The following is a 12,910-nucleotide window of genomic DNA, read 5'->3' on the forward strand; positions in this document are numbered from 1 at the left end:
AATTTGGATAAAGAGTCAAATGCCAAAATGAACGTAATCTTTATTTTGTGGCAATTAGGCAAGAGATGGCAATGATTACAGCCTGGGACTAACACCTACAGGAGTTCTTGTCTTTGAAGGAGACACAAAAATTGGTTTGTTTTTCTGGTAAGCTCTCTGATTGCAGGTTAAAATATATTTTAGATTTTTAGTCTTTTGTTTCTTTTGTACTTGCAAAAAGAACCCCAACTTGTTTGGGACATAAGGGTACCATGAATACTAGGTACCTGCAGAAATATTCTGTAGCCTGTGTTTTCATGTTGTCTTAAAATATTCTTCCTTTTTTTTAACATTCTTGGTTGATATGTTAATAGGCTGTATATGTGTAACATGCTAGAGTCAAGTAAAAGATGGAATAACTTTGGGGTGTTTTAATTTTTTTTAATAGTGTGTTTGTTGTATTTTGCACTAGATTGCTTTGGAAATAGGATATGCACTCAATCAGTGAAATGAAGCTTCTTCAGATGTTGTAGCCAAGTGTTAACATTTTACTGTTTAAAAAGAGGCAGAAGTAGTATTACTAGTGCAGTTTTTACGTATAACGTCATCTGGGCAGGCTTTTCATTAAGAAAATGTCTCTTTGTGCCCAGTAAAGGGCAGAAATGTCCCTTTCTGCCCATCAGTAAGAACTAATGCAAAACAAACAAAACCCAAAAAACCAAACACACCGACCCCCACCCCAAACCAGATCTATATATGGTCAGGAGATAGACAGCTTCCTTTAGATTTTGTGAAGATATGCTGCTTTGTCAAATAATTGAATAACATCCCGTGGTTTCTTAGAAGCATTCTGATGAAATTTCACAGAACTTTATATTGCATAAAACACAAGGTAGAGAACTTTCTAGCTAGCATATTTGGGTCTGGGTACACAGGCATTTATGGATTTTTAAGTGCTTTATTCTGTAACATCCATCCAGTCTTTCAAAACTGTACACAAAGAATAGGCAGATAATGAGGTGAACTTTCATTGTGTGAATAGTTAGTTTGCGTTAGCTCAGTCCAATTTTAAAACCTTCTCAGATAATTACTCACTTTGTAGCAGAAATGTTATCTGTGTGTCTTGTTCCTCCACTATTAATTCTGGGTATTTTTCTGGTGGGCAGGAGGGAGGGAAGGTGTTTGCATTTTTGTGTCATGTCATGTTCATGTTGTTCACTGTGGCTGGGATGTTCTGAAACAGTCATCACTGTGCAATATATTTCAGATCAACTCCTGTGATTTACATTTTTTTGATGAAGCAGGGTTATTTTGGCCTGCCTTTGTTTCTTTCCGAGTTCAATTTTGTGGGCTTGTGGAAGAGTAGGCAAGCAGGAGTATATGGGTGGAGTTTGATTTCAACTCAAGTAATTTTTAAGTTCTGATAGAATTTTCTCTTTAGAAGTTGCTGACTTCTTCTCTTTAAGGTTTCTAATTAAGTGTTAAATTTTGAATTGATATATTTGATATCCACGGTATAATCAAGCCCTACTGCGTGAACTTAAAATATCCACAAAAGCAGAAGAAAAAGTATTTGGTTGAGAGGCTTGGGACCAGCATGTTGAACCAACCTCTCTGAGTTACTAACAGAGTTAGATGTAAGCTGCTTTTTCTGTTCGTCTTGCAGGCCAAAGATAACAAGGCTTGACTTCAAGAAGAACAAACTCACTCTAGTTGTTGTTGAAGATGATGAACAGGTAGATAACTATCTGTTTAGTTACATCTCGGCCTTGATTATACAGTACTCGTTTACATACTCCTGATCTCTTTCTTTATGTTTTGAGAATTAATGCAAATGCCTTGCAAGATTTTTCATTGTGACTTGGGGGGAGGAGGGGTGTGAGGGGACTGAAGTATAAAATAAGTAGGCTCAAATTACTTTTTTTCTCAGCTGTTTTTAAAAGAGGAACACCATGTGAAACTAGTGTAGACCAGATTATTTGGAAACACTATGCATTGTGTAAGAAAGTTTTAAAAAGTCCATGTACCATATTTAATGGAATGAATTCCTTAAGCAGGTGCCAGAATTGTTCCTATGGGAAGAAATTACTCGGAGCTGAAATAATAAAAATGTGAGCACTGGCAATTTGAGGAGATCCAATTTGGAAGTGAGGCCATGTTAGCCTCATGGAGAAGTACCTCCTTATTATAATGATGTCTTTAACTTGTAGGTATTCAGAGGTTTGACCTGTTACATATATGGGTCTAGCCCTTTCCAACCAACAATGGAGCAGCTACTGAAAAGGCTAATTTTTCTGCCTAAAATTAAGCATACATTTCAGAACTCATAGAAAACTTTTATTTGGCTTTTTATGTAGCTTTGAGTTATTAAAGCCCCCTGTAAATCACCAGTATGTTTTGTGTGTTTAAGGGAAAGGAGCAGGAGCACACTTTTGTCTTTAGACTGGATCATCCCAAAGCCTGCAAACACTTGTGGAAATGTGCAGTGGAACATCACGCCTTCTTCCGGCTCCGAGGTCCTGTCCAAAAAAGCTCAAGTCGATCAGGCTTCATTCGATTAGGATCCCGTTTCCGATACAGGTCAGTGTCATCTGTCATTTAGCACTTACCTTCTGTCATTTCTGGCTTTTCTTGGGTTATGCGTGGAAACGGGAGAGAACTTGGTATTCTTTCACCTAGGACATAGCTTGCAAGTTTCATTTCTCGATGAGTGAGTTGCATTATTTGTTTTACGGTACATTGTGGTTTATAGATCACTTAATCTTGAAAACCTGCCTTTTTTTAAATGAACCGTAGAGGGTGGATGATAGATTTGCAGAGCTGGGGACATTGCACATCTTTTGACTCGAGTTCCTGACTCAAAACATGCTGTTGGAGTGATGGTAGTACTTCAGAAGCCCAAGATAATGTTAGGCACTACCAGAGCATGTAACAGACTTTGGAATAGCTTGTGGTCCCAGACTGGTCTGCAGGATGCTGTCAGTTGCCCCACCAGAGTTGGTGAGAACATACGGAAGGGGGTGGGGCATGAGCCCAGGCAATACGTACGTATATACTTGGCTTCCATTTCCAGCAACTGTAGCAATACCATCTAGTCTGCTCTAGAAAGGATCAGTGGTACCAAGGAGTCCGCAGTATGTGAGGCTGCTACTGCCCTGGGGGCAGAGTCTGGCCAAACTTGGGGGAAAAAAGACTTGCCTGGGAACAAGAGCATCTAGATGCTGGTTTTTAGTCGTATTACCATGTTTCTCTATGACCTTTGGCAACACCCTTAAGCTTTACTCTCCTAGAATTTTTACCTTCTCCCAAACCACGTGCACTGTGAACACAGAAATATGCAAAGGGAAAATGTGCTTTTTCAGCAGCTTTATGTTTAAGGAGTCATTGCTTCAGCCTTTGGTCTTGGGAAAATGTGAAGGTTAGGATGCTTGTAAAACTTTTTGTGAAAGGCCTTCTAAGGTGTTAAGTTTGGAAATTCTTAATAGAAATGAGATCAGATGATTAATCTATGAATTTAAAATAGAAATGTGATGTTTTGATGAGCAGTGTCAGTATTCTGTCATTTAAAAATAAGTGATTTATTTTGTTGTTTTTTACTTTTATATTACTTTATTAGTGGGAAAACAGAGTATCAAACCACCAAGACCAACAAAGCAAGGAGATCGGCATCCTTTGAAAGAAGGCCCAGCAAGAGATACTCAAGACGAACACTGCAAATGAAAGGTAAAAGGCCTTCCATTCTGAGAAGTATAATCCACTGTGAGAATCAGGTCTTCATACCCTTTAAAATTTCTGGGTAGGAGTTCTTGTAGCTGTTTGCCCTTCTGAATTTTCAAAATCAAGTTTTCTTTGGCTGCTTTGGGAGTCCACATGTATTTGTCGGAGAAGGCTTTGTGTCCAGAGCATATAATTATAGCTTGCCTAGCAGGTGAAACACCCATGAATATTGCACAGTAGGTCTCCGTATGACAATGGAAATCTTGGGCCCAGGAAACAACAGTATATTAATGTTAATATTTGAAATTTGTGAATCAAGTTTGAAATTTTTGCAATTGAGATTTTTTTTTTCATTGTTCTTAGGAGTTGCACTCTGTTGTCACACCCTGACAGCATGTGATACCTTGTCTCTTATTCCTGCTCTTGTATAGGTCAAATGTGACCTCCCGTGCATACTTCTAAATACTTGCTTAAATCTGACTCTTTGGTTTGCTCTTCAGAATTCTTCTTTTATTTTTCCAATTTAGAATTTTGTTTTTTACACATTATACATGGGATACGTGTAACCTTTTCTTCATTTAGTTGCCTACTTTTAGGCAGTGCTAGATTATTTTTATTAAAAATATACTGAGTATTTAACTGATAACCTAATTATAACTTAAATTTTAATTAACACTTTATATTTTTGCAGCACATGCTGCTAAACTTGAAGAAACAAGGTAAGATACAATCCAGTATTTAAATTTCTCTTTGTTTGCCACCTGTATTTGAGCATGTGTTACAAGATTAGTTATACGTAGGTCTTAAGTGTGGTTTTGCTGTGGGTTTTGTGTTTGTTTGCTTTACATAAAACCTACTGTTCGAAGCAAAGCTCATGTGTTGCTGTCACACAGAAGATTTGGCCAGACTTGCTTACTAGCAGGCAAAGAGGTTTGTTTATGACTAGCTATGATTCTTGCTGGATATGACCTGTAGTTTCGTGTGCTGCCATGTAAAGAGATCAGGTAAAAGCATGTGAGGATGTCTTCTTTCTGAAATCTGCCTGTTCTGGGTATGTGACTAAAATACATAATCAAGTGAAGGACATAGACAGGGAAAATAGAGTAAAATAAGCAATTCATATTCTGTACTATATTTGCATTTATTTTTAAATTCTTAAATATTTTATATATGGATACTAAATTATTCATGATCAGCACTGAGAGGGAAGACTTTTGGTTCTTAATTTCTATACCTAGACTAGAGTCTTTCTGCTTGTGTAGGTTTATACTTGCTGTTGCAATGTAAATTACTTATATGAATCTGAATCGTACAGCTTTCATAACTGTCCTTAAGGGAAGAGAGGAAACCAGGCTAAAAAGAACTACCTGGTAGTGAAGGAACTAAGTCAGTTCTGTTTTCTGTCCTTTGCCCTAATAACTTAAGAACATTGCAATGATCGATTGCAGGCAAATTATTTTTAGAAAATAGATACTTGTAGATATTAAGCATCATGATATTCAGGAGCGGGGTAAGGAGTGTTGAAATAACATTTCAAAAGAACAGGCTTAATACAGCCGCACATTTTCTGTTTGTAGCAGCAAGGTTGATTCTTGCATGAGAGGGGGAGAAGTCTAGGAAGTGTGGGGACAAGGCTGCAGTTACTTTAATGGCAGTGTCTCTGTCTTTGTGACCTGTATTGTCTCTTCTTTTTATAGAATGGGAAAGTACTCTTCAAAGCTGGGTGTCATTAAAGTGCTTAAGGATCCTCTGCATGCAAAATGTGACTGTGTGCTTAACTAGTGCTGTCATCTAGTGCTCTCATCGTGCTGTGTTGTCATGCCCTGCTCAGAGTTTCATGCTGGTTAGGTCATTCTGAGAGTGGGAAGAGAAACTTCATATGCAGTTTCTCTTTCTGATAAGACGGCCATCTTCTGATCTGCACCTAGGTGTGGCACTGTTACGTTGGTCTCCAGAGCAATTTATGCCATTTCTGAAACTCTACACTCAACCCTTGCTAATTGAAATGCATCATGAAAGATGTATGTTGTTCCATTCTTTTGTGTTAACTCAGCAGAGGGGAATGTGCCACCCAGAAGGTGTTCCTTAATATTCTGTTAAATGTGCTCTAATCTGTGATAACCTCCATGTTCTCTCAATAGAGAAAGTGTGACGTTGGGAAACAGGCAAGGAACAGGTTGTTTTGTTATGACATTATGGTATTTAAGTAAAATAATTCTGAAGAATCACTGAAGTAGATAAAGAAATCTATTTGAATTGTCAGGTTGGGTAGCTATTGTCCAAACTGTAAATCAACTGGAACCATTTTTTAAAAGATTAGAAGTCTGGAAAAAAGTTTGCTTTGCATGAGATTAATAATGTATAATTATTGTGCAGGGTGTTAATGTTTTTAAGTCTCTTAAATGTGTGAAAATAGGAAATGTCTCTTACAGATTCAGAAATCATCAGAACTAGGGATGTGGGTCTTATTTAATTTATTAACTGTATTGCATAATTAATAAGATAAAATTATTATCAAAACTATGCTGAGTTGCTGTGCACCTAATTTTGAATGGCTGCTTTTGAGACTCAGAAGGAGTAATTCAGTCCAGTAGACGTTACACAGACAGAAGAAACTTATGAATTTTTCTGCTAAACTTTGAAACTTCAAATCAGAAGAGCCCTAGTATGGAACAAACATAGTATCTACAGCATGTGTGTGAGGTTTCGACAATCTCATGTATTGCTGAGTGTTTAACTAAAACTGTATCTGTTTTACTTCATGAGTGCCCTGCCTTACTGCTGAATCAGAGTTTCTAAACTAAACAACTGCAGCTTGAACAAATAAAAAACAAAGTGATACCCTTAGTTACCTACAATGAGGCAGCTGACCTGAAAAATAAGTTTTTTTAAGTTTTCTTTTGAGAACAGTTAAGTACTATGGAAGGATCTTTGTTACACTTTGTGCTTTCTGAAAATCTTTGCAGCTCTGCCAGCCTGCAAAAATAGTTTGTTCATCTGATTCTGATTTAAATATCTTTTTGTCTTTCAGCACTGCAAACAATGCTGTTACCCACCAAACTAATGGATCACAAGTAAGGATCCTCTTATTCTTTTTAAAGGCAATTTTCATGTATTTCAGCAGATTTGAGGATTTTGTTATTTGTTCTTAAAATCCAGTGATTGACCACTTGAAAGTTAAAAACAGTTAACTACTAAATTGCATGCCAAGAAATGGCTGCTAATTTGCAAGCAAGATAATAAGTTAATTTAGCTGGAGTAAGGAAGATACCCCATGGGGCAGTACTATAGAAACTGCTATTTATAGATACAGATTTTTATAGGTACACAGAGTACCTTTGTGTGAGAGTTCATAATGTCTGGGGGAGGGGTGTGGGAATTCATCAACACCTATGTTGATGCTTGGTTACAGTATTTTTTTCTCTGAAAGGGGGATGTCCCTGCAAATTGACAAATGCATTCTTAGAAAAAAATCAGTGTTCTCTGAGTCTGAGAAGGAGCTCGGAGACACCTGTCCCTTCAGCACTTGTACACAGAACACCTTGTTTCACTGAAAAGGAATGTTAGTGTAAAGTAATGCTGCTTCTGAGTATCAAAAAACAGGACTTGGAATTTGGAAAGGCCCTATTTCGCTTTCTGGAGCATTTCAGATGCTGAGTGCAACAGAAAGGGTCACATATTGGTAGAAACAGGATTATGGTTTGTTTTGACATTAAAATACTCAATCTCTGCTGATGGATAGATTGCTGCTCTGCTCAGCCTTTTTGCATTCTGTGCAAAAGGAGTTGGTTTTTTTCAGGAGTAGTTATGTTTCAAATGGCAGTCCAAAGGCCTGCAACCCAAAGGTGCCAGCTTATTGCTGTTACCTACAGAAGGAAAGAGTTGGACACAGCAGGCTGTAGCTTTTTACTGAAATCTTTGAGCAGCTTTGGATTCGTTATGATCCTCATACTGTGTGCAGTACTGGAAAAGACTGGGCATAGGTATCCGTTGCTGTGGAAGCAAGGGAAGACAACAGCCTCACTTTAGCTTTGTGCATAAGGAGAAGTGGTGATATGTTTTGCTGTGTGTAACGTGTCGTCACTTTATTAATGTGTGTATAATAACTAACTTACTTATATCCTGTCTCCAAAGAGCTGGAATGCAAAGCCAAACCTACCTGTCTCAACAGCAGTTCCTTCTGCCCCAGTCTTAGTGGAAATAGAAAACCTCCCAAGGAGCCCAGGAGCCAGCCAGCAAGACAAGAAGTGGTACGTTCTGCTTTGCTGGAAAATGAATTTAGCTTGCTTATGCATGATTCAAGTGGCTGGCTGTTTCTTTATCTGCACTTAAATAAGCTGCCATCCTTGTATCTTTAACACAAGTTGACAGTCAAGTTAACGGTGATGCAGCTGATTTGTTGCTGTGAATGTAGTATGGGGGAGGTGAGGACAACAGGCTTAGTCACTGCCAACCAAAAGAAAAATTCTTCAGGGGCTGAAGATATGATTAAATTGCGAACACCATTTTCAAGCCTTGGAGAGAGCTGGGTCCTTCTCATTTGCCATAATACTCCTTGTAACCCTTTGCTTGGTACCATGGGGCCCAAGGACTTGGCCTGATCCTTAACAAAATGCAGAACCTTGTAAACCAGTATCCTTGTGAACCATCTTTTGAGCTTTTTAAAATGGGCAAGCTGATTTTTTTCATTATCTTGGGTAGAATGGGAGCTTGAGGAAAATGACACAAGCTGAAGATAAGAGCTTTGATTTCATGTAACCAGAGTATTAGTTTTATGGATTGGATCCATCTCAAAATGAGGACAATTTGTTTGAAGATAAATGTACATATCATTTATCTTAAAGTAATTCTGTATTGCAAAGGTATTTCAAAGCCAAAACTGACATAATATCAAGCCAGCACTTCTGCATATGTCATCTTAACTTTTTCAACTTCTTGTGCATTCAGAGGCAGTATGGCTTATCCTAGAAGGGTAATTCTGGTTTCTGCAAGACTTCATGAGCAGCAGCAATGGAATGGAGCAAGACAAAAGCTCTTATCCTAAGCTGTTTCAGCCCTCAAGAGAAAAGGTCCTTCTCCCATTGTTGGGCATATGAACCTGCTTTGCTTCAGTACCTCTTAAAAGTAAATGATACCTGTTTCCAACAGTGCAATAACAACTGTACTTTAATTTTGTAAATCTTCTTGATTAAAGACTTCTAATACTATGGGTTTGGGATTATAAAGGGGATGGTAATTCTGCTTTATGTGTTGCATTTTATTGAAATTTCAATCAGAACCTGTGATAAATACTGGTTTTCTTTCTTTTGCCCTTGATTTGTCTAGTATCTGAAATCTGTGCTTGTCTATGGTGAGATCCTGTTGATCGCTCAATTCCTTCCATGGTGGTGGGTGAAAGGTGGTGGTTTCTTTATTCTTCAGCATTCTGAGTATGGTTTTATTTTTATTCTTTTGGTCTAATTGCAAGATGTGTGCTAGTAACCAGTATTTTCTTTGATGGAAATGTTTGACTCTTGCTCCAAACAGCTGCTCTTGGGTGTGATTCGTGCTAGCATTCTTGCTAGTGTTTACAAGGCTTCTGTTGCTTATTGAAATCTCACTGCTTCTGTTCAGAAGCAGAGAGGACTCTGTAGCCAATCTGTTTCAGTTTTGGTCTTGGTACACCTGTTTTAGGATTAAGAACTTGAGCCTGTCTGTCTTAACGTTGTCAAGGAATCTAAGCTTACGTGCCAGCTGCCGCAGTATGTAGCCTTTCTATAGTAGAGTGGGAGTGAATATAAAATATATCTGCATGTAACCCAAAACAGCATGCCATAAAGAAAACAAGCTTCTTGACAATTGACGCGTTTTAATGGAGTCATCAAGTATTACATTTGAGTCATTAAGCATTACACTTAATGCTTGTACTGCATATGTGTTATGTTTCTTAGAGATATAGCATTATTATTGAAGGCAGTAGTCTTCTGGCAAAGAGGTTTTAATGTGTTCACTGGAAACAGTACTACCTGTAATAAAGGGCAAATCCAGCTGTAGGAAGAAGACAACAGTTTGGAGCTGAGTCAGCAATTGAGCTACATTCTGGTTTCCTAGGTGGGAGGTGGGGGTTAGGTTAATATAATTGCCAGAACTATATATTTGTTGTGGGGCTGTGACTTGGCTATTGCACCTTGGAGTCTTGGTGTCTCGATGCTGCTAACGAGATCTCTTTTCAGCTGCTGCTGTCTTAAATTGGCCTGTTTCTGCATGAATTATCTTTGCTTTCTGTCAAAAAAAATAGTCTTCTTTTAGAGAGAGTTTGCCAAGGATTGTTGAGAACACCAAAATCTCTGGACTGGAGTTCTGCAGATGGTTAGATTGAAGGGGTTTAGAAGTAAGGCCCCGACCTCGTGAGTTTCTGTGCTCTGCTTGGCAGATGCCTGTATTGGCTACCTTGCAGCTTAGATCCCTTCCTAATATCAATGTTTCCTTTAATTTAAAATGCTAATTCTGCAGCTGCCAACAGCAATTGTGCCAGATTGTATAAAGTACTTTGTAGATAAGAAGGATTGTAGTGTCTTTTTTTTTTCCCCCCCTTTGCTTCATTCCAAATTGTCAGTACAGGAAAACTGTACTGGTTTGCATGGTCTGGAAATAGTCTGGAATATTAGTTGCAAGGCTGAGAAGCCTAAAACACAATCAGTGTCTGTCTAATTTTAGTCTTTTCTCAATAAGCTGTTTCTGTGCTAAAATAGGACAGGAGACAAAGGTTTAATAATATTTTTTTCCTTACTGTGGAGAAAGTAGGGGGAGTTTGTGCTTTTTTTTTGTTTGTTTGTTTTGGGGTTTTTTTTTGCTTGCCCAGCAAAATGGGAAAATAGTGTAATGAACTGTTGAGGATTGGAGCCTTCAGTATTCACGGGTCACCTCCTCAGCATACTTGGCAAAAAACAAAACTCTGAATTTACCCATGAGTGACCTTTATATAAATTCTCTCCCTTTTCTAAAGGAGGACTATACCTGAGTGTTAATCATTTACAGCTGTTGTAAATCCTGCATGCTTTTCTGCTTCCCAGCCTTAACACTGTCATCTTCCAACTCATGTGCTGGCTGCTTGGCTGTCCTGGCAGTGCTGCGAGGCTTTCTAGACATGAGAAGCTGGAATTCAAGCAGGTGGCTGTCTAGGACCCCTCTAGGTGAACAGCAACAATGTTTCCATTTTGTTTAGATTTGGGTCATTAAATAGAGAAGTTTACATTAAACTGAAGGAGTATTTGTTTGTCTTGGGTGTTTCCTTGCTTGAATAGTTTCCGAGAGTGCTTTTTTACAAGCATTTTTTTTGATACTGACTGTATCTTGCATCAGCCTCTTCTGAAACATACCAGTGAAGGATCCTAATACAACACAGACAACAGCTAACAGATCATTGTCCATTTCTTAAAGTTTTAAAATTTGACTATTTTAGTAAATTGCTTATCCCTGCTGCTTTGGAGATGCTTGTGCCTAAAGGGTTACAGTTTTCTAGCAAAGGGCTCCTGCATAAAAATATTTTTCAAAACTGTTTGAAGTGATGAGTGCTCTTCCCTACTCTTCTTTTTAGCTTTTGGAGGACTTTATGCCAACTGCGGTATAGACCAGCCACAACTGTGCACAGCATTTCTGTGGTTTTGATTTTTGGAATTCAAAATTTAAAATTTACAAACCATTATACCCTCATATGCAAGATTAGAAAACAGTCTTAGTTTTGTGACCTTTTTAAAAAACGCTCTTTTTCCAACTAAATTTTTTATGTTAATCAAGTACAGCTACAGTCAGCTCCTTCAGTAGTATTCAGTCTCTTAGTAACCTAAATTGTGAATGATTTGTGTGTGCTGTACTGTTTGCCCCTGCACAGGAATGCTCATGTTTCTGAGTTTCTATTTTCTTCTCCTTTTCTTAACTTGCATTGGAATCTACATTTTTCCAATGAGTTTGAAATCTGGTGTTGCTTATAGATGCTTGTTTCAGGTGTACGTTTAGAGCTGCCACTTAAACCCTTTCAGCTTCCTGCAAACGTGCTATATGCTTGGGAGCTCTGTTCCTCCATCGTACTGTTTTCTCTCATTTGTAAAATGCACATGGCTCTTGCTCAGTTTTGTGAAGTGCATTGAAATATGAAGTGCTTTTGATTTGGTAAGTGTAGACAATGTATACATCAGCTTAACTTGTTTCAAAATTCTGCAAAAATGTGCATGATACGGAGCAGAAAAGGGGTTTATTTGACAGTGTCGTCATGTACACACATACTTGCATGTCTCTTTCCTTCAGTATTTACCTTCCAGCAATGCCCTTTTCCTTGCCTTTTCACATCAATCTTCTTGTCTTTACTTTTGCTTTACTTTTCCACCCTCTTTCTCACCCATGGCTGTTTACTAATTGTGCCCCCTCCCACTCCCCAATAATCCAGGCCCTTTGACGCTGCCGACCGCTGTCAACGTGGTGGAAGCCTGTGGGACGCGTGGGCCCCGCCGAGGACCCGCGCTGCGGACGGACAATACATCGCTTTTGTCCATGAGCGTAATGTGAAGAATGCGGGAATGCACAGCAGTGCTGGTACCTATGCTGTCCAAACCACCATGACCAGTCTCTGAGACGTGGGCCTCTCTGGAGCTAGAGACTGCTTTCTAGCAGAGGCTGGAAATTTACCTTTTGAGCTGTTTCTGAGATAAGGACAATGGACGCAAAGCTGACTATAAAGGGGGAAAAAAGTTTTTATAGGCCCTATATGTCATTTTTTAGGCTCTATATATCATGCTGTTGGTATTTAGTCTTTAAAAAAGCACCAAACAAACCAGAAGCCACCCATCGCTCTTATATTAAAACATGACTCTGTGTGTGGGTGTGTGTGTATATATATATATATCTTTTTAATTGTGTTAAGATTTTTCTTAATGATTGAAAGATTTATTTTTTTTTTTTAGCTGGGTTTAACTTTGAGAGCCATGCAGGGTCACATTTGTGATAAAACCACATATGCAACTAGTGGGTTATAATGCGGTTTCAAAAATCTGAGACAGGATGTAACTGCCTCTCCTTTTGTATCAGGATTATTTTAAAATAACTAAGGTAGATGGTTGATCTGAGAACTAACCTTTTTTTTTTTTTTTTTTAAGAAGTCTTCTTCTGAAAAATATTGCTTGGAAATGGAATAGAATTATTTTAATTTTTTTAAGAATAAAACCATCAGAACTCCTGAAAA

General features: G+C 38.3%; 1 protein-coding gene across 1 annotated transcript in view; it reads left to right on the plus strand.

Annotated features, from left to right (window-relative positions):
- The window catches only part of EPB41L5 (erythrocyte membrane protein band 4.1 like 5), a 38,698-nt gene extending 25,788 nt beyond the window's left edge, over nt 1-12,910 (plus strand). The window contains exons 10-17 of the mRNA XM_027796458.2: nt 59-147; nt 1,646-1,715; nt 2,390-2,559; nt 3,596-3,702; nt 4,388-4,415; nt 6,728-6,770; nt 7,831-7,946; nt 12,119-12,910. Of these exons, the coding sequence (XP_027652259.2) occupies nt 59-147; nt 1,646-1,715; nt 2,390-2,559; nt 3,596-3,702; nt 4,388-4,415; nt 6,728-6,770; nt 7,831-7,946; nt 12,119-12,302 (807 nt within the window). The 3' untranslated portion in view covers nt 12,303-12,910. The remainder of the gene's footprint in view (nt 1-58; nt 148-1,645; nt 1,716-2,389; nt 2,560-3,595; nt 3,703-4,387; nt 4,416-6,727; nt 6,771-7,830; nt 7,947-12,118) is intronic.

Source organism: Falco peregrinus, chromosome 8 (genome assembly GCF_023634155.1).
Source record: "Falco peregrinus isolate bFalPer1 chromosome 8, bFalPer1.pri, whole genome shotgun sequence".
Lineage (NCBI taxonomy): Eukaryota > Metazoa > Chordata > Aves > Falconiformes > Falconidae > Falco > Falco peregrinus.